Genomic DNA, 27,382 nt, shown 5'->3' with positions numbered 1-27,382 from the left:
GGCACGCGCTCGCGCGCGCGCACTCGGGGGCGCGTGAGCGTGCGTGCGCGCGGGCGGAGCCGGGCCGGGCGGGGCCGGTCTGAGGGAAGCGCAGCGCCGCGTCGCGCCGGGCCGGTGAGCGCGCACGCCCCCGCCCCGCCCGTTTCCGTTCGCCGCTGCTCGAGCTCGGGCCTGTGGGAGCAGGAAGCGGCGGGAGCGAGACCCAGCGCAGGCCGCAGGTACCGGGGCGGGGGGGGACGGGACTCTCCGTCACCTGGGAAGGGGGGTCCGCTCGCCGGCTTTACCAACCCCCCCCCACCACCCCCCCTCTGCCGCCTCCCTTCGCGCCGCCGCCGGGTGGGGCCCACCCGCCTCCGCCGGGAGCCCGCGGGCGGGGGCGGACGGGCCCGGTCGAGCTTCTCGCCGCCGCGTCCGGGCGGCATCGCGCGCACAAAAGGGGAGGGCGTGTGCGGCGGCCTAGCTGCCCCCTCTGAGAGCCCCCAAGTTTCCGGGGCCGGTAACGGGGCCTTTTCCGGGCGGCGGGAGCGGGGGAGGGGAGGGGAGGGGCGGGCGGCCTCGGGCGCCGCCCCGGGGGCTCCCCCCGCTGGAGCTGCCCGCGCCTCGCCCGGCCCTCGGCGCCTGGGCCGCGGCGGGGACCCCGCTCACGCCAGCTCCGCCGTGGGCAGCGCGGAGGTGGCGCTCTCTGTCCCGTCCCGTCTTCTCCCCCCACGCCCCCCCCCCCCCCCCCCCCGCCGTGGGGTGTGACAGGAGTGGGCACCGGGCGGCGGGGGTGACCCGGCTGACTGGCAGCTTGTTGTGGTGACGTCACCCGGGCGCGCGGGAGGCGCCGCCACGCCGGAGCGCGGAGCCGGGCGGCGGGAGGGGGGGTGGGGGGGAGCCGGGTCCTCGGGCCGTGCCGCCACGCGTGGGTCGCCCACGGGCCCACCGCGCGTTCCGCCGGCTGCGCTGGGCCGGGCCGGGGGCGTCAGGTCCGGCGGAAATCCCTCCCGGTTTTCGTTAGCGTTTAAACTTCTGGTTGGGGAAGAAACTGCCTTTCGGGGTGTAACTGCAAACTTTTAATCGTGGTTATATATATATATATATTTTTTTTTACTGCCGCCGATACAGCTTCAGCAGGCCGAGGGCTCGTGGACAAGCATGTAGCAAAGAGCTCGGATTTGGGTTAAAACAGACTGTTAGTGCGATTGGCGTCGTGTGGCACAACAGCCTTACCTTAGATTGAAAATTGCTCAGTTTAAAATTATACACTACCTAAACCTTCTTTGCCAGGAAGCCCGTCCCTGCAGGGGCAAGAGGAGCCTCCAGACTACTTCAGTTGAGTTTGGGTCTAAAAAAAAAACCCAAATACTTATTATAGAGGTTTACAGAGTTAAAGTTATTACAGAGACTCGGGAAAAGTATTGTCCCCAGTCAAATGATGCCTTAACTACTTTGATATCCCTTTAAGTCTGTCTGCGAGGTGTCTGGAACCGGGAGTTTGTTTGTTTTTAGTTGCTGCCTCATATCCAGCTTTTGTTTCTCTCCTGGTACAACTCACCTGTTTGTGGCAGGGAATCCTTCATGAGCAGTGGTTCCCACCCTCCTTTCTGTATGTGGTGCAGGATTCAGGGAAACCCAAATCCTAAGACCTGCATAAGGAACGTTAGGTTTGTTGTTGCTTTTTTTTTGCCCCAGAGCTTAGACTAGGTAACAATTCTGTTGTCTGTGTGATTTTTAAAATTATTCTAAAAGCAAACTTTTATAAGCCTTTTTTTTTTGTCTCAGAAATCTCAAAAATTAGTTTTACTTGTCCTAAATGTTGTTTGTGACTCAAAGTATTAATTTCTCAAATGGATTTTTTGGGGGATTTTTTTTTTTTTCAGTAGGGAAATATAAAGTCTCTCCCTCCCTGAAAAGATTGTTTGTGAAAATAACTTATTTTCTGTTGAAGGCTCTCCTAATCTGCCTGTGTGCCTTCCTCCTGCCCTGTTCTGGCCTTAGCCAGGTCTCTAGCCACATAGCACTAGCATTTCTGTTTCAAATATGCATGCTAATTCTGGCTCTGATTTGGACCAAGGTTGCATGTTTAAAAAAAGAAAAATTGCCATTAGCCTTATTTCATTTTAATTAGTTCACTGTAATGCTTAACAGCATATTCAGCATAAATGCTTGACATAAATTAATTGTAATGGATAATATGTATCATTTAGCACTAGAATATGTGTTTGTTGTTTTGGGGTTGTTTTGGGTTTTTTTTTGATAATTTCTCAAGACCTAAATGCACCTTCACACAAGGGGCAAAAGAAATTCAGTCGGAGAGCTAAGCCAAGCAACTCTTATCCCTCCTAGTTCACCAAACTCATGCTCTGGCTGAGTGCCACAACAATTGAGCGCCAGAGGCGGGGAGTTCTCCGAGCCAGGAATTGACAGTAAAAACATCCTAAATGATCTTAACTGCCACCAGGATGTAGGACTAGCGATGGCTCTCCAGATAAGCAAATTCCAAATAAAAACAATTTGATAGTTTGGAGGGGCTTAGAAATATCATCGCCTTTCCTCATTTTTTTACAGTAACTCTTATTTTTCCTACTTCTTACACGTTGTCTCTTTCTCTCAGTGTATTTACATTGCCCCAGACCCTGATGGCTCTTCTTTACACCGTGGTCCACTCAGCCCTAGAAATTTCTGACCTTGACTACAACCTCCTCACTAGCCTATTGTATCTTCTTATTCAGTCTCTAACATTTTATTCCTTGCTGCTGTGATATCATTAAGTTCTTTCCAAGTCTCCATTCAGACACTATCTTTTACCTTTTATACTATAATCTGGCTCGTGTTATTCCACATCCATTTAAACTCTCATGTAACTCTCTGTTGTCTTATGACTTATATTCAAATGCGGTTTAGCTAATGTGGAAGAAAAGTTTAGTCAGTGAGTTTGAGGAAGTTAGCATGTCAATAAAGGCTAGCCAGCATGCCCTTTAAATCTTAAATTGATCCATGATGAGTCTGCTCTAGTAAACAAGTAGTAAGGGTGAAACCCCATAATATAGAACAGTGCTGTGCAAAATAAATGCACCTAATGGCAGCTTACCTTCATTCCCAAGGATACAGCTATGCAAATGCGCACGCCTGAATGAAAATCCTGCGCTCCTTGCCTATTGGTGTTCCTCTCCTGCAACCCTGGGCACTGTATAAGTAGATAGGTAGCTATGTAGAAAGGAGTAGTTGCTTATTTTGCTTGGGTTCATCTCAAAAATGAGCACAGATATCCCAAAAGACTGTCTCTGGTACACCGGTTAAGTAATTGTTGCTTTAACCCATTTTATACCACTGTTAGGTGTCTGGGTGCCTTCTGGCCTTAATGTGATCTCTGTTCCCACCTCATTCTGAACTGTGAACAAAAGCTATCAAAAGCGTAGTTGGTGTTGGTAGAGAAACTCTGATCTGTTCATTCTCTCTTCTGTCCTTTTCCTATCACCATGTTTTGACTTGAGAAGGGCATTTGAGACAGTAAAAGAACTAAGGTATCCATAGACCACCTTTTAATTAAGATATTTACCATCCATTGTTGCGTACACGCAACTAACAGCCAGTCCTTCCTAAATGAATCATCTAATTAAACTAATCAGAATAAGGTTCACTGTCTTTCTCTGACTAGCCTTCCTGACCAAGGTCCCTAGTAGAAGGAACAGATGGAGAGTCACTAGTATACCGAGTAAAATGGGGCAGTACAGCCACAACGAATATGAGGTCTTTCTTTCCTCAAGCTCTGACAGTTGCGGGGGTTTTTTTTGCTTTTTTTTTGTTGATGTTTTTAATCAGAAACATGGCTGAATTCAATCTCTCTGCCCAGTTAATTAGCACTGCTTTGCAACAATAAATAGTTCTGTCTCACCTGCCTGTGTACTGACTGATTGAACTGTCAGATTTGGAGCAGATCACTAGTGTGGATGTGTACAAAGTGATTCCACCTCATCATCTTCACAGTTTTAAGGAAGGTTGTCTGTGTGTGTCAGTGGTTTGAAAGAACTAGCAGCTCTCCAAGTACCAGTTGTCTCTGTTTGCATTCTTTGCTAACATTTCATTTTTCTTATATTTTACACCTGGAGGCTCTTTGTTCTTTACCTTCTATCTGTTCTGTTGAAATTCTGTGAGATGAGAAGGCTGTCTTACAGTAGGATCTTGACTTGGTACTGACAAAGTGAATTGGCTCATTTTTTGAACCTCAATCCAAAAGCTGTTTGGAAAGGCTGGGTTCCATGTAAACCACAGCAGGACTAGGCTTCTGCGCTTGAAATTGAAAATGTTGTTGGGAAGATTTTAAATTATACTGTGGAATGTTGACAGATGAGAACGAGCATGCAGTTTGGGATAAAGAAAGTATTAGAAATAAGAATACAGCCTTCAGAAAGTTCAAGTCATGAAGTTGACCTGAAAAGTAAATATGAACATGAATGCTGGCAAGTCAGATGAAAAATATAAGGACCCGCCAGAAAGAAGACTCTGAGCAACATCATACTAATTGCAAAAAAAAAAAAATATACATATATATCTTTTACTAGTACATCAGAAGCAAGTAAGGTGCTGGAGTCTGGAGGGCCAATAGATGATGAAGAAGTGAAAGAAATATTCGGTGATGAAGCCATCAGTAGAAAGTTAATTGACTTATGTGCATTCCTGTTTACTGTGGAGGAGTCCAAAGAGGTTCCTATGCCAGAAATTCTCTTTATGTGGAACAGGACTCATTGGAAGATCTGTCTCTGCTTGAAGTGTCAGCAAATAAGTGTTTAGAGCAAAATGATAAATATAGTTGCAAAATGCCAAGACCAGATGGTGCTTGCCCAAGGGTTCCAAAGGAAACTCAGGGATGAAATGACAGAATTATTCATTATGCTATGTAACTTCTCAATACCTTGAAGCCAGAGAAGTAGATGGCTTACAAGGTAGCAGTTCTTAAAGACAGTTCAGCAGGAGATCACACAGTTTAATGCCTTTTTAAAAAAATAAATTCTAAGAAATAAAAGTAAACAGATGGACTAACAATTTATGGTGGGAGAAAGTCAACATAGCTTTTGCGAAGGAAACACTGCTGCTTAAATTTACTCCGGTTTTTAAATGACTTGACAAGCAGAGAGAAGGGAGGCTTGGGACAAGAGAAGTATAGGGATCTTTGTTGTACCTATACTGTTCAGCATACTCATAAATGATCTGGTAAGAAAGGTGTTGAGTAGTAAGGGAAGAAAAGATGAGCTGACTAGGGAGAATTGCAGATCAGCCTTCTGACACCGAATTACAGGCAGTAAAATGTTAAATGAAATTTGTTCCAGATAAATGCAAAGTTGTGGGGGGGAAATCTTTGTGCACCAATGGGGTGAAAGTTAATTATCGCCACTTAGGAGGAAAAGGTTGTCATAATTCTATGAAAATGCGAGTTTAATGTTCAACTGTGATTGTATGAGCACATGAGGGGCTTTGGGTAAAGGAATAAAGAAGAAAACAGGATAGCATCATGGTGCTCAGTTCTTAGCATGCTGATTTCTGTGATTTTGCACTAAGGAAGATGGACTTTGAGGTACAATGCAACTGGAAAAGCAAGGAGGAGTCTGAGAAGAATGATCAGGGGTAAGGAATGGACTCTATATGAGGGATGCTTAAAAAGGTTTGAACCCTTCAGCTTGGCAAAGACATGACTGACCACAGTCTGGTCTAGATCAAAGTTGATAGTGCTTGAGACTGAGTACTGAGACCACAGACTGCAGCATCACAAAGTGCTTTGAATGACGATTTACGTGGCTTCAGAATCAAACAGATGAAATCACAGAAGAAAATGCTATCAAATGGGCTGTTGAGCACAAAGATTAGAAAAAAACCTAAGAATACCCCCAAGCTGGGAACTGAGAAAATACAGTCACAGAGGTATCAATGCATTTGCTCCTTCTTTTCCTCAGTCATCTGAGATACCTGCCTGTGTCAGGCAGGGTGCTGGACATGGTGGGTGTTTGATCTGAACCGGTGCAGTCTCAACAGATGTCTTGTGGTGGGAGAAGAGGAGGAACACAGGTGAGAGTGTCAGCTATGGGTACAGAAAGATGGTTATCTGGAAGAGTTAGTGTTAGTTTCTCTTGTCCGTTCGTGCTTCTACTGGTAATGGTGGGTGCCTAAAGACAGAGATCTCGCCCAAGCAGAACCTGCCTTGTTCAGTGCGTGGGCACCCCATGTCCTCTTTGACATGCTGGAGGTGTCTGGGCAGAGAGGATACCAAGAAAAAAAATGTCACAAATGCAAAGCATTTTGCAGATTGCACACGAGTAGAAATCCACAGATCTACTATAATTACCTCAATATTAAGCCCTAATCTCATTTTATGTAAAGTAATCTTGGGAGTTGGTATTGCATAAGAGAAGTGCTCTCGTAAGTCATTGTACTTACAGATAACAAAGATCTACTCAGTAGGGGCAAAGTAACAAGAATGTTAAGTGAATGTGGAAGGACAGCAATGGCAGCGGCAGGTCCCGAGGACAAAATACTGCTTTCTGCCCTCAGCCCCAGCTTTGCCTTCAGCCTTGGAGAGGAACGTGCCATGAGCAGGGGAGAAATGCTGGAATTAGTCGTCTGCCTTGGGTTCTGAAGTGGTGTTAATTTACTAATTATATAGAAATAGGGAGGTGACCAGCATAGGGGTGAACTTTGCAGATAGTCAAGAACAAAGAAACCTTGTAGTAGACCAGGAGGACCTTCTTGTTAGGTTTCGTGTTTGCAAACAGGATGCATGGTGACAATGCTAAGACAGAGAGTTTTGCTTGCACATATTGCTGGTTTAGTTTCTAACAATTTTTGGCTTAAACAGGCTTAAAAAAGATGTTTCAGGAACCTCCTTTTGCAATATTTTTCCACAATCAAGTGTTGAAAGCTAAGTAAATAACCTGACTTGGAAAGGAAATGAAGGAAATGAAGTTTTGTTTGCACTTAAAAAACAATGCAAGAAAGCCCTACAGATGAAATGGGAGAAAAGTAGAAACTGAAAGTAGAAAATACAACACAGAAGCTCAAAAGCATGAAAAGTAACTGGGAGGAAAAGGGAGCTCAAAGAGAAACCTGTGACTAAGAAATTGTGGATCTAAAAAGTTGAAATGTGGTAAAATCAGCAAAGCCTTGCTATGTGCCCTGCTGGGAGGCCTGCCTGCCTTTGCTTTGAACCTGGCTCATCCCATGTGCCCTTGTCCTTGTTGTAGAGACTGAGCTCAGGCTCCAGCATTTGACACTGCTGCTTAGGATCCTATTAGAGAAGTGTCCATAGTTGTTTTCTTCCTTGGTTGCATCTCTTTGAGATTGTCCTTTTTTCAGTTCTGCCATTGTGTTTCTTCATGTGGATGCTGTTCTATAGTTTAATCATCCATGTTGCCCTGCTTCTAGTCGTTTCCAGTTCCTTTACAGCCTTTTGACATGGGGAGGATCACAACTGCGCACAGAGTCAAAAGATGCAGGTGTGCTTGTGGATTCCTACATCAGCTTAATGATTTCTGTTTTGTTCTTTTTTTTCCTAGTCCTTAATACTTGCATTTTAATTTTTTTTTTTAGCTCTTCAGTGTTGAGTTTGTATTTTAAAGGAATTAACTATATAACCCTAAAATACTGCCTTTGAGTAGCAGTGATCAGCTCCCAGTCCATCATTTCATATAGGAAGTTGAGTCTGTTTTTTACCTTGTGTATCACTTCACATTTATCTATTTCAAATTTTATTGCTTGGGCACAGAGTCTCTTAAGGCTCTGAAATTCATCACAGTAAGCCCTTGCCTTTATTACCTGATCATCTTGGCATCACCAGTAAATTTTGTTGTGTTGCTATTTTTCCTCGCTTTTTCAGGTCATTTAGGAATGTCAAGCTGTGCGTGTTCCGCTGGTGGTCTTCTGTGAGAGCTGAGTATTTCTTTCCATCTGGTTTCCTATCTTTTGCCAGTTATTTATCTGTACACTGGGAACTTTCCTGTAATCGGGTATTTTGATTATCTCTTTAAATAAATAAAAAAAAAGTTGAATGGTATTGTACGCCTAATCTGACCAGACTTGGTAATTGACACCTCTGTTTTGATAGATATCTCAGCTCTAAATATCTCTGGCCTGAGAATAGAGGGGTTTTATATAACTTTTTTTTTTTCCAGAAAGGTCTTTACATACTGCAGCAGTTTAAGGAGTTAGAAAGAATGGTAATATGCAGTAATAATAAAGAGAAGTAGGACAACCTTAATGATTATAATCCCATCAGACTAAGACATCAATCCCAGGTACAATAATGGAATAAGTAACAAAGCGTTGAGGAAAGAATTAAGGCAATGTCACTCAACCTGGACTGGGGGAAATAGAAACAATTAGTGTTAATTGTTTCAGTTTCGTTCTTAAGTACAGGTGTTCATCTTAGCCTTTGGTTAGAACTTGACAGTAATTGCACGTCATTTTCAGTGTGAAACTAAGCCAGTACAAAATCAATACGGTTTGTATGAAATTTAATAGGAAGAGGACAGCTTTAAAAGGCAAGGGGAGACTCAAGTGAATCTGTGTTTAGTGAGAACATGGAGGAGTTAGCTCTTGGGCTGTATTTCTTACCAGTCACCTGGAAGAAACACAAAATACCAGTACGTAGAAATTTGCAGAAACCAAATAAATGAGGAAGTGGCAAATAAAACCTCATCGCTAATGCAGAAAATATAACTAACTGCTGGAGCAAAAAGCATGGCAGGGGATTCTCTGTTATTGCCTATTTTAAAGTCAAGATTGTCTGCACTTGAGTTAATTCAAGGGGTGAAAATGCCTATCAGGGAACGACCAAGCTGCATCTTGTTTGCACTTGAAATGCAGCTCAGGGTGTGGTTCTCTGATATGGTGTGAATGGATATAACATGGGCACATGCTTGTCAAAACTGGGGTGTCTCTGGGCTCCAGCTCCTGGGGCCTGTGTTGCAGCATCCCTGGTGCATTTGGGGCTGTGATGGACGATGTGGGACAGGAAGGTGCTGTGCTGCTGGGCTTCCCAGGGACATCCTGGCTGAAGCACTTCACCACGACACCTCTACCACTTTGTTACTCCTTGTGCTAGGAGTAGCCAGCTGATAGATCAGCCAGTTGCTACTGTCAAAGGTGTAAAGGTATTAAAAACAAAACAAAACAAAACAAAAAACTAAACCAAACAATCAAAAAGACCCAACTCTATGTTAGGATGCTTCAGTCTGGAAAGTCTGTTAGATGAGCAGCAGAAAGAGGGTGAGTGAGGTAAACTGTTCGCTGTCTTTCCATTTTTGGAGTGACAAGGCAGTAAAAGAAACTAATTGGGACAATCTTTAATTTGAAGGAAGTGGCTTTACACGCAATGTGTAATTAAGTTGTGGGAACTCCCTCCAACAGGATGTTGTGAGTGCTGGAAGTTTACATGGGTTCAAAGGGAGTTTGGACAAGCTTATGGAAGAGAAATCTGTTCGAGGTTATCAAATTCATGGGAGCCACATCTGACCCAAGAAGCTCCTGGGCTGAAAGCGGTTGGAGGCTGGAGAGCATGGAGAGGGAGGCTTCTCATTCCTTGTTCCTCTTCTGCTTTTCTGTAGGAATCCCCTTCTAAACTGGTCCTGAATGGCAGGCGCTGAGGTGGAGAAACCTGAGTCCCAAGCCAGTGTACCTGGCTTTATATGTGTGTAGACCTGTAGTGAAGGACAGCCTGTGAATCTCTAGATGTAGCAAATGTAAGTTTAGCTGCAGGGACAAGTTGGTCCCCTGGTCAGTGTCTGTACTGGATGTGCTTGCAGGACACAGTGCTGGGTGTAGAGGGTTGCACAGATCACATCTTGGGCATATTAACAAAAGATAGTTTTTGTGCACCTCAGAGTGTTTGATCGTGCTGAGGCATCACTCCTGTAAAGCATGGGCAGGTGGGCTGTACAGGAAAGGAAAGGAAAGCAAAATGTTTTGCTCTTTCCTGTAGTGGTTAGAAATCAAGAAAATTTATCAGAATCCAAAGCAATGTTCTTCCTTGAGAGTCAGACGAATTGTATGTTGTCATACAGGATTTATCCTGAAGAGGAAAGCAAGAGCAAAGGCTGTAATTTGATAGGATGAATCCAGCTTTGAGGCTTCACATGATATCTCAGGTTAGACGTACTATGTCCACATGACACACAACACGGACCTAGTACTGACTGCCGATTCAGGTTTCCTGAAAAACTTTGCGCTGGCAGGCTTTATGCTGGATGAGGTATCTCCTGCCCTATCGCAGCCGTCATAGAGGCAGCATAAACAACACGCTGTTTGCTTAACTGAGACGCATTGTGTGTCCATGCCTATAAAACACCAATTTTGTACTTTTGGATAACTCTTTGTGACAGTGTAAAATTCATCAGTCATTAAGGGTTCACCAGGACTGGCACTGAACCAATGTTGTTAAGACCTAATGCAGTTAAGCTGACGCTGCTCCCACTTCTGGTGATGTGGTACAAAGAGGCTTGAGCTGGTTATTTGTGGAGTTAGCCGAGACCTGGTGAGGTTTATTAGCTAGGGTTGGAACACAGCTATACTGCTCCCAATTTAAAGGTGGCTCTGGAAGTGTACAGCTATGTTTGCAAAGCACTTTTCCCAAACTAGTAGAACTTGCTGGACTTGAGTGAGCATGGTTAACACATAGTCTGAATAAACTGTTAGCAGAAAGCTGAATGCTCTGCTCACCCTGTCCGAGGTGAAGGTGAACCTTCCTGAAGGGCCTCTGTCCAGTATTTTAATCCCATTGGATTATACGATGACCTTCTGTGTAATTTTTTTTTAATTGTACTTCAATCTTATAATAGAAAATTTCTGTTTCACTGTGGATTACGTTTAATGTGCTACATCAGGAGGCTGCCCTGTGCTTTGCCAGCTTTAGGACTTTTTTCAAGTGTTAAATTTGATATATAACCCTCCAAAACAACCCCAGCAGATATCTTTTTCTTACCAACTGCTCCCACATAGCACTGTAGTTGGAAATAGGTCTATTTTGCAGTACTGTCAAACTGCTTTATGTGCTGGATGATGTAAGGAATATAAATATAGTTGTTTCCCAAAGGCCTTGTTAGCAACGCTTTAAATAATGTGGCTTATCAGTTTATGAATGCAAGTGTCCACAGGCAAATTTGCACAGAATTAAGCAAGTTTCAATTACTGAAATAAGATATGTGGACTGTCCTCTTCATAGTGGTTGTAATTGAATGGTATTTCTACCCCAGTAATACTTGATTTCAAGTTGTACATGGTACCAAATAAGCACGATCGCTCTGAGCATGGGGTTCATCTGGCTTTACTTTCAGTGCAGCTGTACAGGTAAGTTCTACTCTGGATGTCTTGGGAAATAAAGACAATAAATAAGTGGTCACTTGCAGCATGTTGTGAGGTATGTAGTTCTTCCAAGATCTTTTAGGAACCCTGTAGCAGAAGCATGTGATTGAATCACCTTTCTTCTTTTTTTATTTTGTCTTACTCTTATTGCAGTCCTGTAGCTGTTTGCTACCCATTTTGCAACTTCTGTAGGAGGTGAATTGGGGTCATAGTTTCCTTTACTTCAGAACTATTGCTATTTAAGACCATAGCCCCTCCTGTATGGGTTATGTGGGAAAAAAAAATAGCATGATAGCTCAAAGGAGCTGATTCAAGGTAGCGTGAATAGCATTTCAACAGCAAACTGCAATGTTTAACATTTGTTTATACATACTTTCACTAATGAAAAGCGTAGTGGGGAAAAAAAAATTACAAAAATGGGCAATGGGAATCCTGGATTCTGCTCTAGAGGAGGGTGGATTTGCACAGTTACATCCTTCTGCTGTCTTCCTCCTGGCCTGTTTGCCTGCCCCCTCCTCATTCTCTGCTCATGGTCTTACGAACATTCCCCCCACCTAGGTGCTCTGTATTCACTTTCTCCACTATCTGTATACAGCTACCCTAAAAGCAGACCTGTTTGCTTTCTGCTCCAAACTGTTTTGAGAATTCAGGTACTCCTCAGATTCGATGCCAGACCTTGCTAAACAGCCAGAAGAAAACTGTGGGGAAAAACCTGCTCATCCATGCCCTCTTCATCACTGCAGCGTTTGGGGAAACTCATTCCTCCTCCCCTCAAACTTGAACAAAAATGAGTATAGTTGAAGAGCAAATGCGGGTCCTGGCGCAGAGGCAGTTCTCTGCTATGGTAGGTAGAGGGCAGGGCTTGTCTAGTCGGGATGGGGGACACTTGAGTAGGGTTTTGTCTTCTGGTCTCTCAGCCTTGCCCTTACTGCTCCTGATGGCCCAGGGCAGGGCTGACTGAGTGAAGGGGGAAATGAAGTAAGTGAAAAGAGTGCCAGGCTATAATTTGCTCTGTAGCAACCTATTCAAGTGCTGAGTGTGGAGGAGTCAGCAGCAAAGTAGTCTTTACAATATTTCAAAACCTTCACTTTCCAACATTTTAGTTTTAAGGACTTCAGCAAGATTAGGTGAGAAAGAATTTAAAGGATGTTTCCCCCTCAGCATCAGAAACATCATTAATGGTCCTTCTGAACTGCTTCTGCTGAGTTCTTGCTAACATATGCAGTAACCCAGATCTTTTATGACAAAATTGTGCATTATACAAGGAATCTTCCTGTATGGCATAGCTGGCAATATTAAAGTTGGTAGTAGTTGATTAGTAATTGAAATTAAATCTAGTTGGGATACCTATGTGATGGTAAAGGGCTGTTTCTTCTACCTTATTACTTTCTCCAGGATGAGATCCAGAGGGAGACATGCAAACCTGTCATGTTTGTTACCAGTTTATCCAAATTCAGAATGTCAACAGCGTGTCCGCAGTCCTCACTCGTGCTGTGTGGCCTTGGGATTTGCAGGAGAGGAGGCACTGGAAATGTTTTTCCTTGGAAAAATAAATAGCGTGCTGAAGTGAAGAGGCAAATTCCATTGCAGTAAACAATAATACGTCAGGGGGGAGTACATTTAAAACAGAAAAAAATATTTTCCCTATTTCTCATTCTTCTGGAGTATTAGCTAGATTCACTTAACAAGCAGCACTTTATGCTGCATGAGTTTTGGAGCGTCACTGCACTTAGAAATAGCAGCCTCATGTAACAAGGATATTAGTGTGGCAACTCTCAGCAAACAGGAGCTCCTTGTGTTGTAACCTCCTGTGATGTTAGTGGGATTGAGTAAACGATGTCTAAAGCTCTTGTAATACCTGTGAAAGGCACTGGCCTAGGTTGAGGAAATGTCATAATTGAATCTCTTCCATTCAGATGAGTCACTTGAGTCATACTGTGAGAGTTTCCACTTTGAATCTAGCAGACTAGCTGGTTTTAAGAATCCTATAAAATCAAAAGTGGGAGGAGCAGTTCATTTAAGAGTATGAAAAATTGCAGATCTGTTTGTTGTCTTGCTGCAGAAGATGGCACAGATTCCCCTAGAAGATCACTGAAGCCAATCTATTACAATAATTAGAATAGAGTATTTCTTGCTCAATGTTCTGTGTGCATCATCAGTGATGCTGTTCCAGCAGCTTTCTGGATTTATTGGTTTCTCCCTGCTCTATGCATTACATAAAAGGATGAATGTGTAGTACTTGTGTTCAGTTACAGTGAGGTAGTGGCAGTCTGGATGTGGTCTATTTGTAATATCCTCTTAGGTAGTTCATATAATTTTTTTAACGTCTAAATGTAGTCACATTCTCACGGGTGACAGGCTGTACTGCAGCAAATACTAACTTGCATGTAACATAACTTTTAGGCTAGAAAAGTGCTTTTTGATTCCTCTCAAAACAGACAGCTGGTCCAATTTTCATCTATTTCCAGGCTTCAGAATACTTGATTAAGGAAACCAGAGCATGTCAAAACGCATCAGAAAGGCCCAAATGCTGTGGATGCTGTTAGTGTTGTACTTGTGATATGCATCACTAAGATGTGGCTCCTTTCTAAGCAGTCAATTTTTTTCTCTATTGTGCTATGGAGATGTTACTTTTCTGAGTATTTGCCAGCCCTGAAAACCCCTTATAGCTACCCACTGGATAGGGATGTATTTATTTTAACTAAAGCTAATTAGCTAGAAGGTGCTGATCTGTACACTGAATCTACTAAATTAGGAAATTATTATTGTAAAAATGCTTAATGCATGGATTACAGAATGCTGTAGCTGTGGCCAGATATCTGCTAAAATCTGAGGAACAAATATGGAGGTTTTGGACAGGTAGTGCCACTACAGCAATTTCTGTACACGTGGACACCTTCAGTGATACAGGCAAGATGAATCTGTTATGAGAAGAAAGTTAGCTGCAGGCTCAGCAGCAGAGTTCCATCCTTGAACACCCACACGTTGAACAGAAGTGAAGTATATTGTTCGGGCAGCAGGTGAGGGTTCAGTCTCACCAGTAGAGAAGAAACTTCAAGTACCATAAAGCTGTAAAGTTTGTAACCGCTAATGTCAGGAAGAAACAAGTGGTTGTGATGTTTGGTGACTTCCTCCAAGGTCGATGGAGGGGTCTATCTGGTGATCAGGCCTGACATCCTGAGGCATCTCTGTCTACCCGGCATTTATAATCTGTGTTGTTTCTGAAAATTTGTTCAGATCCATAAACAAACTAGCCTCAGCCTGTGCTGCGTGCCCAGGGGAACCCTTGAGGTAAGCAAATCAAAAGCAACTCCTAGGACTTTGGAAAGAAGTGAAAGCTTGAAGGATATAAGTCATGATCTTTGCAATCTGAATTGAATTTTATATAACACATTTGTTCCAAGGATGTTATGTGGAGGGAATTCTTCTGTAGTAATGCTCTAGAAGGTGAAACTAAAGTAAAAAAGATGAGGTCACCAAGAAAAGATAAGGTGGTTGAGGCATTTTGTGAGCATCTTGGCAGGATCCTCTAGAAGTTGGTGATGAGGGAATTTTAATTACCTACATGTTCGATGTACTAGACTAGACTGTTCAGCAGGTTTGAGATGTCCTGGTGGCTGTCCTGCATATAAAAGACTGTGAGCAGCGGAGAGTCTTATGGGGTGGGTCCTCAGCACTGGGGAGAAGCAGTTGAGCATACACTGCTGAAGGGCACCTTGGTTGACAGAGGGTGGTCTTCCACATTGGGTCCAAATAGCGTCAACAGGTCTCAGGAAAGATTCAGGCAGGGAGATTTTTGTCGATTTTTCTTTCTCAGGAAAGAGATATTCAAATAAAACTCCTGAAATAATTTTATATACATATATATAGATAAAATTTTCAAGCTGTTTTTTTAGGGGAGGGTTTATAGAAAGGTTTATAGAAAGCACTATATTAAATGACAGGTTTTTTACAGAATTGCAGTTTTCTTGTAGACCTTAGGTATCAGTATGTAGAAAGCCAAAGCATAAAAGGAGATTCAACTGGCAAGGAACACTTAACAAAAAAAAAAATCTAGAGAGACGGAAGTATTTAAAGGAAGATAAAGAAAGACTTGATCTGATAATCCACAGAAAAAGACAGTTATCCATAGGTGATGCCAAAAAGGTCACCTACACTAGGTCCTATTGCAGGTAACACAAGTGATCAAGGGCCAGAGCCCCAGCCACTAGCACAGAAGGGAGAATGATTATTAAACTTGCATCTGAGAAAGGCTATGATTAAGCTGGAGGACAGAATTAGAAGGTAGAATAAAACATCATTCAGAGGAAGGATAAATAAAAGCCCGACAGTACAGCATTCGGTTGTGTGAAGAGAGAGCAACTTACTATGTAGCAGTCCTAATGAAAAAGATCTGGAAGTTATCATGAATTAAAAGCTGAATGTATCAACAGTGTTGTCTTCTGGGGAGAAAACAAAACAAACCAGACATACACTTCCAGTATGGTGTTTAAGCAACAGTATATCCTGGAAGATCAACAAAATAATCCTTCGGCTCTAGTTAATGTTGGTAAAGCCCTAGGTGAAATACTGGATTCAGCTTTTAGGCTCCACGCTTTGGTAAATTTGTGCCAATTGGACTGCACCCAGAAGGGAGCAACAGGAAAGTCTAGGAAATATGATTTACACAGAAGACTTGAATAAACTGGAATTGTTTTGCCTGAAGAGAAGACTAAATGAAGGCGTGTATTCTCAACTGCACGACGGAAAGGGAATAATCTATTCTCCTATGCCCATGACAAATAGAATTAAGAGTAGTGGGCTTACATTACATCAAAGAAGTTGGAGGATACACTTTGGGGATATTTTCTCATAGTAAATACTGTGGAGCACAGGAGTAAATGGCTTCAGAGGTTTTGTAGGACTCAGCATTACAGTTTTTAAGGGCAGATTAGATAAAGCTGACAGTAGGTAGAACTTGTAAGTAGTTGATCTTGACTTGATACAGAGGACAGATCATTTCCAGTTCTGTAAAAATCAAATATTACCAATGCTATAAAGTATTCAAAAGCATCTAAAACCACTGAAAGAAGACCATTTTTAAAGCTTGGACCGTTTTAAACCTTCCACAAATGCAAAAATAACCCCAAATCCCTAAGGTGAATAACTTGACTGTATGTACATATATATTAACAAGGTGAAAGAAGCACATTTTAGAAATAGATTTGGATTACTTGGGCAGTTGTGTCTGACAAAGCTGTGCTCTGAAAGTCCTTGAGCCCGTGCTGCTTGATATGCTGCAATGGTCCTCTGTTTGTACCTGGAGCAGCAGTACAGAATCTGTGTAATATCCACCGCTTCTTCACCATCTCATAGCACTAAATGTGGTTTTTAGATGGTTAGTTTTACATTTTTACTTAATCTCATAAGGCAAAAGGAAAGGCAGAAAGGAGAAAACATTTTTGCTATGCCTTTTAATTATCTTTTGTGCTTCTTTGAGCCCTCCTCCCCTTGCCAGCAGCCCTAGTCATCCTCACAGAGCTTTGTACTGGGATTGTCATGGCAAAAGTTAGCTCACAAGGGTGCTCCTTCTGTGTGGTATTTTGGTCATGCAATAGTAGGTATTATGGTGGTGTTACTGTTTGCTCCGTTTCCAGGAAGCTTCATGGGATGACTAAGTGGCTTCCCCTGGAGTGCCTTCATGTTGTGGAGAAGAAAGTAGTTATGGGTCTGTCCTCATTCCAGTCCCTTCTAGCCAGGTCCCTCCCTAAATCTCTGGCTTGTTCCTGCAGTGGTCACAAACAAATGCCTAAGGAAAAAAAAAAGAAGAGAGCAGGCACATATATATTGCTTCCCAAAGTACTTTCTCTGTGTCAAAGTAGTTTTACTATGGAGAGTTTTTGAGGCAGATGTAGTTTCTGCATTCTTTAACTCACGTAGGAAGCTTGTTCCATGTACTTGCCCAGTCTCCTAAAGGCCTGTATAAATTTCTTGTGTCCATAACATCCTCTTGTTGGAATTGCCTTCTGGTGGGCTTGAACCCTTTTTTGCTATCTTTGTATCACCCCCCCCTTGCATTTGTTCGTGGGAAGTGATGATGGACAATCAGCCCCTACCCATACTATTTGGGCTACTTCTGACTTTGTACAAATTTGCCAAACCCAACACCATCGTCTCTTTCAGTTGCACCCTGACTCTAGGCTTTCACTAAACCTGTTCAATGTTTCATAACATCTTTTTGAGGCCAAAGTTTCATGTGAGCAAGCCATGGATTTGTACAGCAGTCATGTAATTGTTCTGTTCCCTTCCTAGCAGTTCCTGCTATTTCATTTTGTTCTTTTTGACTGCTACCAAGCTCATGTTTCCAGGAGCTTGATACTTGACCCAAGATACTGCTCATGAAGTGAGCCCCATGTCTTAAATCTGAAGTTTGGACAATTTTTCTCCTTGTGTGCATTAGTAGATATATATTTACAGTTAACTGTCTGGAATAAGTTCATATATTTAACGAACTGTCAGCTCACTGTTCACACTGGTTTCTGTGTTGCCAATACCAATACATTGGACAGCAGAGAGCTGTATGGAGCACCATGGTGGTGTCTCCCTCTGTGTCCCCCCTTTACTTAATGTAAGCTGATAACGGGCAAAATAACCTGGTAACAGCGATGTCCAGGAAAGTGGATTGAGGAGTGGGATGTGTATTTCCAAAATCCTTTGCGATGTGGTGGTTGTAATTCGAGGAACAGGCTGGTTACCTTGAGATCCTTCTGTTAGTGCTCTGATGTGGCAGCAGAGTGCTCCCAGTCCAGTTGATTTCCACATGGCTTCTGGCACTTTATAGTTACCAAAACTCAGTGTGACAAGAAAACATTATTTCCCTCAAACTGAAGCTTCTCTCATTCGATTACCTGAAAGACTTTTCAGAAGATTCTCTAGGACAGTGCTGCTTGCTCACTCGCTGTCTCCAGACATTCCTATCTCAACCTTTAGAATAGGTAAAGAAATGCTAAACCAGGCTGCTCTCCTCTCCTTTCTATTATTTTTGTATCCAGTGGCTCACCAGTGTGTTGACAAGTCCTGGAGAATGTTTTTCTCAAACGGATGGGAATTTGAACTCGTGTGATTCCAAATACCTGTCTGTGTCTTTAATGGACATGTAGACCCAATTTAAAAGTTCTTATTAATTGGAAACTTAATGGTGGTTAATTATTAGCATCTCAGTTAAAAGCTGCAGTGGAAGAATTAATAAGTTGTCATTTTGTTTTTCAGCTATGGCAGCCATTCGAAAAAAGCTGGTTATAGTGGGTGATGGGGCCTGTGGAAAGACCTGTCTGCTGATTGTATTTAGCAAAGACCAGTTCCCTGAAGTGTATGTTCCCACCGTCTTTGAAAATTATGTAGCAGACATCGAAGTGGATGGAAAGCAGGTATGTGTACACTTATGTAACAGTCAAAATGAACTTGCATTTATTCAGAATAGCATGGAGATCTCTACACTTCTTTAGTAAGTGGTTAGTATGCATGCTTAGTGCTTACATTGTAAATATATTTTTAAACATTAAGCATGTTCCTGTGGAAAAAATACTGGTACCTGCTCATATCCAATGTCTGTTTAACAGCCTATTTCTAACCTTACACAAGTTGAGATTCTAAAAAACTTACAGTTATTAGAAGTAAAATGTTGCAGTAGGTGGGAGGGGGTAGAGCAATAAAAGATGTGCCTACACGTTGAGGACACTGGGCTACTAGTCTTTGGAATTGCATAGGGGAATCCCTGTTTTGATAGGGACCTGGTATTGTGGTTAACAAAGACTAGTTCCTGTAGAGAGTCTTTTTTCATACGCATTCCTGGCAATGTGCGGGATCCTCTTCAGAAGAGATGGCTGACAGGCTTCAAAGGGGTTTGATTTTTGTAGCGTACATCAGCATCATCTGTCCCACTTGTCTGAAGAAATGCAATTCTTAACAGCCTAGTGTACCCACAGCTTACTAAGCTTCAATTTTAGTTTATACTTCAGTAAATTATTCATTAAATTACATCCTTTTAGTTTTAAATATTTTGAAAATCCATTTTCAATCTGTGTGACCTCTGAGTCCTTTTGTTTGCCAAACAAGCAAACGTGCCAGACACCTGCTCCAAGAGGCAGTTTTCAGAAGGCTGCTCTCTGAATGCTGGATAAGTTGCCTCCTGCATTTATGTCACGCAAGGGTAGTGTGCAATGTGTAAAATTGTCACCTTCCAGGATACTCCAGAAGCACACAAAGCAGAAACATTGCACCTTGAAAGCTTAACTATTTTCAAACCCTTTTAGGCAGCCATGGCATATGTCTGTTTTGTTACTGTAACCACACAGAGCTGACCTCAGTGCCATGGGTCCTCATGTCAAGCATGTTTTTGATACTGACAGTCCTGAGCTTCCCTGTCTCGCCCCTTGCTGTGACATGTGCCTTTACTCTGGGTTCAGGTACAGTCAGAACATCTTTCAGTCAGTTCTAGTTCAGATGCAGTGACAGATTGATTGAAGCTGCTCAGTTTTGATCCCAATTTGAACAAAAACTTTATGAGCTAGTTTTGGGCTTCATATTAAATTTTATTTCCTATTGTTACAGGTGTGGGTTGTTTGTGATTTTAGTCATGATAGTTAATGCTATTTGAGTCTAAAAAGAGCTTTTCTCTCCCATTATATGAATGGGTAAAAAGACCCCTTCCTTTTAGACTAGTACTAGAACACGGTTTACCCCCCAGGTGACAGTTTCTGCAGTTTCTATATTGTATCTTAAACTCTAAGGACTATTCTTTAAAATATGTGTGATATCCATTTCTCTCTTATCACCTAGTCAAACTTCCTCATTCCCTTCTGCCTGCATCACTAAATGGGTTGAACAGAGAGTCGTGCCCTATCAGCTGTATGTAGCCTGTATCCAAATAAAAATTGCATGAGCAGCTTGAGCAGTGCATTTCCTGTTGTGGAAATGTCAGCTGAAATTTTTGTAACTGGATGACATACTTTATCTAAGCACTTTGTCTTCTGACAACTTGATTACAAAAGTCTGTAGAAGAGCAGTGCTTAAGACTGTTCTGTTTGACAGCCTCTGTCTGCCTAGAAAAGCATTACCAGAAACGTTCAGAAGCCATGTGAAGACAAAATAGCAATGGTACAAGATGTGGGGTTTTTTAGGTAGAGCAAAGGAGCTCATTCCAGTGTCATGTGAGGGAACCCTCAGCAGACATATCTGTAAAAAATATGAACATTTGTCACAAAATTCACATTTGTAAATTCAGAGGTGACTCTGAGAGGAGGAGCATTTATAACTGAAATACAGATATTTTTTTTTTATATGCAGGCAACTAAGGCTTTGTATCTTCGCAATTTAAACAAACAGTTTCATTGCACGTTCAAGCTCCAATTTGGGTTTCAGTTCTGCCCGTTTGTCTTTATCTGAGTTGTTGTGGACTTTTGTCCTGGAATTTTTGAATGTAAGAGTTCAAACAAGAAGGAACCCACTCTGTTGGAAAAGCAGATGCATCAGATAATCTCAAGCAAGAGTGTACTTTTAAGAGCTTGACTATCATTTTTAAATTTTCTAGATTAAATGTTGGCTCTTTCTTCAACAGCTTTAAACAATCCTATTGGGGTGTTCTCCCCTAGCTCCACCATAAGTAGAAATATTGATAACATTAGCTACTTTATTCAGTTCTTAGTAACAAGAAGTTTTACACACAAATCAGGTTTATTTGAAAGCAAATTGCAAGTGTAAATTTCTGCTGTGATGAAGTTTTAATGAATTTGTGCACAAGTAAGTGCAATCTTGACATTTCTTAGTTACTACAGGTTCCAGCTGTAAACCAATTGAAAATGTGCATAATCCTGAAAAGCATATACTTAGAGAGTCCACTTTCACTGAAAACTAGTATTTCTGGAATGCTTATCACAGAGATTCTCAGCCCTTTGGAGCCAATTCCCTTCAATTCTGTCTTGCTTTTCTGCTGGTAGCTTTTATGTCCTTTCAGAGAATTGACACTGGTCATGGACGTAAAGAAAAGTCTCACAAGCTGCAATAAATTGATTTTTGGAGTTACGGAATGTAAAATTTCTAATAGTTCTCCTGTCAAAGCGGTTTGTTTTGTAGTCTCCTTTTCAGTGGTGTTAACTTAAATATTTTATCCACTTCTCTTGGGTTACTAGCTTCTGAATCAAAACTTCCTCGGTGATCTGGCTAACTGCCTTGATCTTTATTCTGCAGGTTGAGTTGGCTTTGTGGGATACAGCAGGGCAAGAAGACTATGACCGACTTAGACCGCTTTCTTATCCAGATACTGATGTTATACTTATGTGTTTTTCAATTGATAGTCCTGATAGTTTAGGTAAGTAGATCACTAATTGAATCGGAACTACGTCTCTCTGTTGCTGTGTTCCCCTTGGAAATCATGCTATAAAATTTATTTTCATGTGCTGTAGTGATTGAGAGCATTCCTAGTTTCAAAATTCGTTTATACTTTTCAAAAATTAAGATCTTAAAGGAACCTGTGTTCTTCAACAATGCTGAGTGGCGTTTTGAAAGCCTCAGCAGCACACTGTGTTTACCCAGGGCTCTGCTGCATAATTTGAGCAACACTTAGCAGGGAGGCAGTTCCCTGGCCTAGATCAGTCCCCCCAACCCGGCAGTGTTGTCTGGTGGGCCAAGGCAGCGTCCTGGTGCACCCATCCCTTGGGAGGTGCTGCCTTGGTGACCCCAAGCAAGCAGGAAGGCTGTAGCTGCACTTTCCTGTATCCGGGAACCCTGTGAGTACATAAAATGTCCACTGAGTGGCATGGCCCACCCAAGGTTGGATTTTATTTGACTTTTTTTAAATTTCTTCTTGAAAATCGCAGATTCTTATACACTTGAGACCACACTATAGCTCTGATAATAGAGTAATGTCCTTTTTGTGTAAATAGGAAAGCTAGCTTTGTGTTTTCATCCCTTTCCCCCCTCCCCCACCACTTAATCAAGAGAGATCAGCTTGAAACACTGAGTTATTGGTCCCAAATAGCCTGGGGTTTTTTGCTTGCTGCTTGGTGAGTTACAAACATGGGCTAGAACCACACTGGAGGGAGGCTGTCTCACTGGTGGAAATGATCAGAGACTAGAGATTTACACTGTCTTAGTCTGCTTTCCATTGACTGATATCTGCTTGTAATGGAGAAAAGAGTTGCCCAATTTATGATTTCTGAGCTCCAAAAACATGTTTCAAAAATCCATGTATTAGATGGGCACGTCTTCTGTGTGGAATCCAAGACTGAAATCTTCACTGATTGATTTATAAGTCTGATGCGTAGATATCAATGCATTTGATCTTACAAAGATGTTTTGAAGAGGAAAAGGAGCAGGAGATAGAGATAGTCTTATGTCTAAGACTCAATGTCTCTGTCACATTGATTTCTGTCCCTTTAAAATGGTAATTACTCCATTACTCCATCCAGTGGAGTCTCTTGAACAAATACATCGTGGTAGCACTTTCTTAAACAAGTGAATTTCTGTAAAAATTCCCTTATCGACTTCTCACACATGGAATTTGTTCACTAGTGGCTATTTGTGAGGTTTCTTATTTGAATGCAGATAATGTTAAGGTAGATCTTTAGGCACATAGATTCTGTGTGCATGTGTATGACCAGCTGTACTCTGACAAGAACCTTCTGTACAGTGACTAACTGGTACTTGTACCTGATCAAAATTATGTCTGTGCATTGGGCTGCTCCCAGCCAGGAAAAGCAGGAGACCCCTCTGCTTTGTCTGTTGATGGCAGGTGTCAAATTATTTTAACTGGTGCTCATAAATGGGATACCAGTTCTCTCTTAAATGTATTAAACCACTGAATCATTTGGAGTTTTCCACTCCCAGGATGATCACAGTCACTGCGAGCTCTCCTTAGAGAGGCTTTTTTGCTACACTTCTGATCTATCTTATGGATGAACCCTGCCTCCCAGAGTTGTGTCTTAGGAAGAAATACGAATGAGACAAAAAGGATCCAGGGAGCACAGAAATGCAATTAATGGAGGGATTAGTCCTGAACAGAGCTGCCACAATGGTTGAAAAATACCATTCCTGCCACAATTCACAGGAGGATTGACTAAATGAGCAAACAAAATATTCCTTAAGATGTTACCGTGGTGTTACAGTCTGACTGGGGTGGTGTTTGATAGCTCCTCTGTCTCATTTCGTGCCTTGCCTCCGAAGGGTAGCAGCTGTTGAACAGGAAGTTGGGTGTGAAAGTGTCTTTTTAGAAAAATCAGTGCCAGTTTGGTATCTGGGAAATCCTGATCTCTCCCTTCATCGCTTCCACCTGATTCTATGTTTAGAGACATGTTTCATTGTCTTTGTCTCCCTCCAAAACAATTTGAGGTTTAGTTGGCAGTGGTCACGCCTGGTGCAGCTGTTAACAGCTACGTACAAGGTTTGAGCTGTCCCCAGTTCCACTGCACACACTGCTTTCCGGGCAGCTGGAGAGCTAACTCGCCTCACCCCCTGGAAACAAGGTGGGGTACGGAACCCTGGAGGCAGGGGGAGAGGGATCAGCTAATAGCTGATCCTGGCTATTTTTTCCTGCCTCTCCTTCCTTCCTGCTTGCTAGTATCAGGGCACCTGTGTCCCTCGGAGCAGTGGAGGGGAGCAGTGAAGTGCCAGACGGCTCTTCAGGTGCGCAGTGTCTAGAGGCCAGCACCCCCTGAGCACTCCAGGTGCAGCTGCAGAATTGCTGTTTTGGCTGTAGTGCAAAAACTGGCTTCAAAATGCCTAAGTTTTTCTTTCAAGCAAAAAAACAATGCCATAATCGTGAATGTCTCTTCAAAAGCTGAATGGAATTTCATGAAGATAAAAAGGGTTATGTAGCCTGCAGGTACATCCACCAGTGAATCTCAGATGTCTGAGACCTTCTGAAAGCAAAGCTGAATGTTTTGGGCTGCTCAGCTCTTCCTGCTATATAGAATTTATCAAGTTTTTGCTTTCAAAAGCCCTCAAGTCTTCCATTTGCAGCTCCATTAAAAAAAAAAAAAAAGTCATGTAGGGAAGTTATGTTAGGAGGAAAAAGTTTCTTGTATATAAGCACAAATTCATTCACTGCATATAGGGGAGAAATATCATTTGCAGTTTTGCCTTACATGAAGTCTTTGTTTCTGTGCATCTGTAATTAGTGTATAGAACATTTCTGCTACAGTTAATGGGAGAGTTTGGAGTGGTTGTTTGATGTTGCTTTTTAAAAGGAAGAAGTGATGTAAAAACTGACACTTCAAGGTTGTGCCCATTTTTAGATTCTGGAAATAAATAAAATGTTTCTCCTGAAGCAAAATTTTCCATAACTCTCTACTTAAGAGTTCTGCATGCTGTTCTTTGAATTACCTTATGCTAACCCTTGTCAAGTAGCTACCGAGAGGTGCAGAGAAGCCAAGAGTTTAGGTGTCCGTCAGCCTTAAAATTACTGTAGACAGTCTTGTCCTTTTTTGGTAATACCAGAACAGGTCTATTTGCTTCCCAAATTAAGAGTAGAAGAAGGGGCATCAGTGTGGATTAGCAAGCTGAAACTACTTGGGCAGCAGGTAAAAGCTTTAAAATAAAACTCCCCACAGAAGTGGGTTTTAGTACAGACATACTTCTATTTTTTTTTTTTTTTTTTTTTTTTTTCCAGAAAACATCCCAGAGAAGTGGACCCCGGAGGTGAAGCATTTCTGCCCCAACGTGCCTATCATCTTGGTAGGAAACAAGAAGGATCTGAGGAATGACGAGCACACAAGACGAGAGCTGGCCAAAATGAAGCAGGCAGGTTCCTTTTTGATAGCCTTACACTAAATGAGGGAATTATATAGTGGTGGTACCAGAGCATTAAATGGGCACCCGTAACTGGCTGCCAGCTTCCGATAGGCTGCATAATGAGCACTTGTCCATGACAAGAACCGGAAAGTGTACACTGCCTTTAAATTGAGTGCTGCTTTTCTCATATTTCGAGATTTAATTTTTAGAAAAAGGCATTCTCAACAGTGAAAATGGCTATATTGGGTTACTAACAGTCAAATGCTCTCAGTGCTGGAGAGCTGGATCCCTGAGGTAGAAAGGAATTAATTAGGAGAGCTCAACACATCAAGTGCATGTGCACTCGAGTTGTTCTTTATTTTGTATGTTCAGGATGGGAAAGGAAACAGTTTTATTGGTAGGTGTTTTGAGGTGGTAACCACAGCTGCTGTGGCTCAGTCCTGAGCCTATGACTAGATTTCATTTTCAGATCACTTCTGAAGCCCCCGGCTTGGGCACGGGACTGCAGATACTCTGCTCTGTCCTGGAATTTTTGCTCCCGTTGCATAATGTTTGTTTATATGCAAAGACTGAGGCATTAATTTGGGGATTTGTTCATAGGCTTTTGTTACAGTTGTGGCAGAGTTGCATAAATGTTTCCTCTGAAATAAGTGATCTTTTGCTCATGTTTTAAAGGGTCTTGTGGCCTTTAAGCTCAGAGGTGTTAGAAAACCTATGGTGTCCTCAAGCATTGGCTCAGTATGCAAATGTATACCCTGGCTGTGTAATCCAGGCTGAGGTGCATGCTGCATCTTGAGGAAAATACGCAAATTTTATTTTAAATCTGCCTTTATTATTTAAAGGATCACTCTCAGGGAACCAATTAATTATTAACCAATTGATTATGTGCATTTAACCCAGCAAGTCCTGTGTGTTTGTTGGGGAGCAGGGTGGGGAAGGGAAGACAGGGGTGCGCGTCGTGTGGCTTTGGATTTATCTCAGCTGCTGCTTTTGTGCTGTTACAGGAGCCTGTCAAACCCGAAGAAGGCAGAGATATGGCAAACCGCATCGGTGCATTTGGGTATATGGAGTGTTCGGCAAAGACCAAAGACGGTGTGAGGGAGGTTTTTGAAATGGCCACTAGAGCTGCTTTGCAAGCCCGGCGTGGCAAGAAAAAGTCCGGGTGCCTTCTCTTATAAAGTGTGGCCAGAAGAAGATGGCCAAAGCAGCACCCTGCACTTGAGTAATTTTGAAGTGCTGTTTATTAATCTTAGTGTATGATTACTGGCCTTTTTCATTATCTATAATTTACTTAAGAGATTTAAAAATCGAGTCATCTTGCTACCAGTATTTAGAAGCCAACCATGATTTTTATAACAATCTGCATCAAATTCATCTGTGCACCCAAGGTTAACCTCAACATTCCTCTAACAAACCTTTTCTGCACTCACAGGATATGCCAGGCGCTAATTGAAGACAATTCTCTATCTTCTTTCTTCTCTCTAGAAAGAGAAAAAGCTGTCAACACAGAGGATTGGTCTGTAACTACTTTATAACTAACGTCCTATTCTAATTGAGTACAACAGTTACGTGGCTGTATGTGGAATCAAGTGTAGCTTCAGTGCTATCACATTTAGGAAGATCTGATTTTCATGGCTCAGTGGTGTAAAACATAAGTTTGAAAATGTGATCACTCTGAAATGACCAAGTCCCATTCAGCTAAGGAAAAGTGAGGGTTCTGTGGTTTCATGTTAGTTACCTTTTAGTTACTGTGTAATTAGTGCCAGTTTAAATGTATGTTACCAAAAATAAATCTATTTACCCCAGCTTAGATGTAGTATTTTTTGTATAATTGGATTTCCTAATACTGTTACTTGTAACCTCTGCGTTAAGGTGTTCTGGGTTTTTTAAGAAACTGTATTTGAAAATAAAGTCCGATGGAAAGCAGCTGATCCTCTTCCCCTGTTCATTTGTAAGAGTCTGACCCATTTGAATGACTCGAGTGGTCTGCACACCCAGGAGGAGTTTTTTTCCATGACATGCTGTAGGGATGAGAAAAGACAGCCTGCTCACACTCAAAGCTTCTGAACTGTTCAGTTGCCTTAAGTTCATTACTGGACCCAGTTTCAAAACTAAAAAAAAAAAAAAAAAAAAAAAAAAAAGGAAACTTTTTGTGTAAGTTTGGTTACCATGTAGTGATCAGACTCCTAACCTGTGAACTTCTTGCTGTTCTGCAGCCAACTAAACTCTTTCTGTATTTTCATTTTTCCAACAACTAATAGAATAAAGGCAGTTTTCTAAGCTCCCTGTA

The 27,382-nt window shown here is 42.1% G+C and overlaps 1 protein-coding gene across 1 annotated transcript; it reads left to right on the top strand.

Annotated features, from left to right (window-relative positions):
* The first annotated feature begins 56 nt into the window (after positions 1-56).
* RHOA (ras homolog family member A) lies at positions 57-27,382 on the top strand. Its single transcript, XM_082487855.1, has 5 exons — positions 57-218; positions 18,577-18,734; positions 21,553-21,673; positions 24,971-25,101; positions 26,097-27,382. Exons 2-5 carry the CDS (start codon positions 18,579-18,581, stop codon positions 26,268-26,270), a joined length of 582 nt encoding a protein of 193 aa, XP_082343981.1. The 5' UTR covers positions 57-218; positions 18,577-18,578; the 3' UTR covers positions 26,271-27,382.

The sequence above is a fragment of the Vanellus vanellus genome, assembly GCF_965231255.1.
Source record: "Vanellus vanellus genome assembly, chromosome: 9".
NCBI classification, from domain to species: Eukaryota; Metazoa; Chordata; class Aves; order Charadriiformes; family Charadriidae; genus Vanellus; species Vanellus vanellus.
The sequence above is the reverse complement of the archived record's forward strand: the minus strand, read 5'-3'. Positions and strand labels throughout refer to the sequence as shown.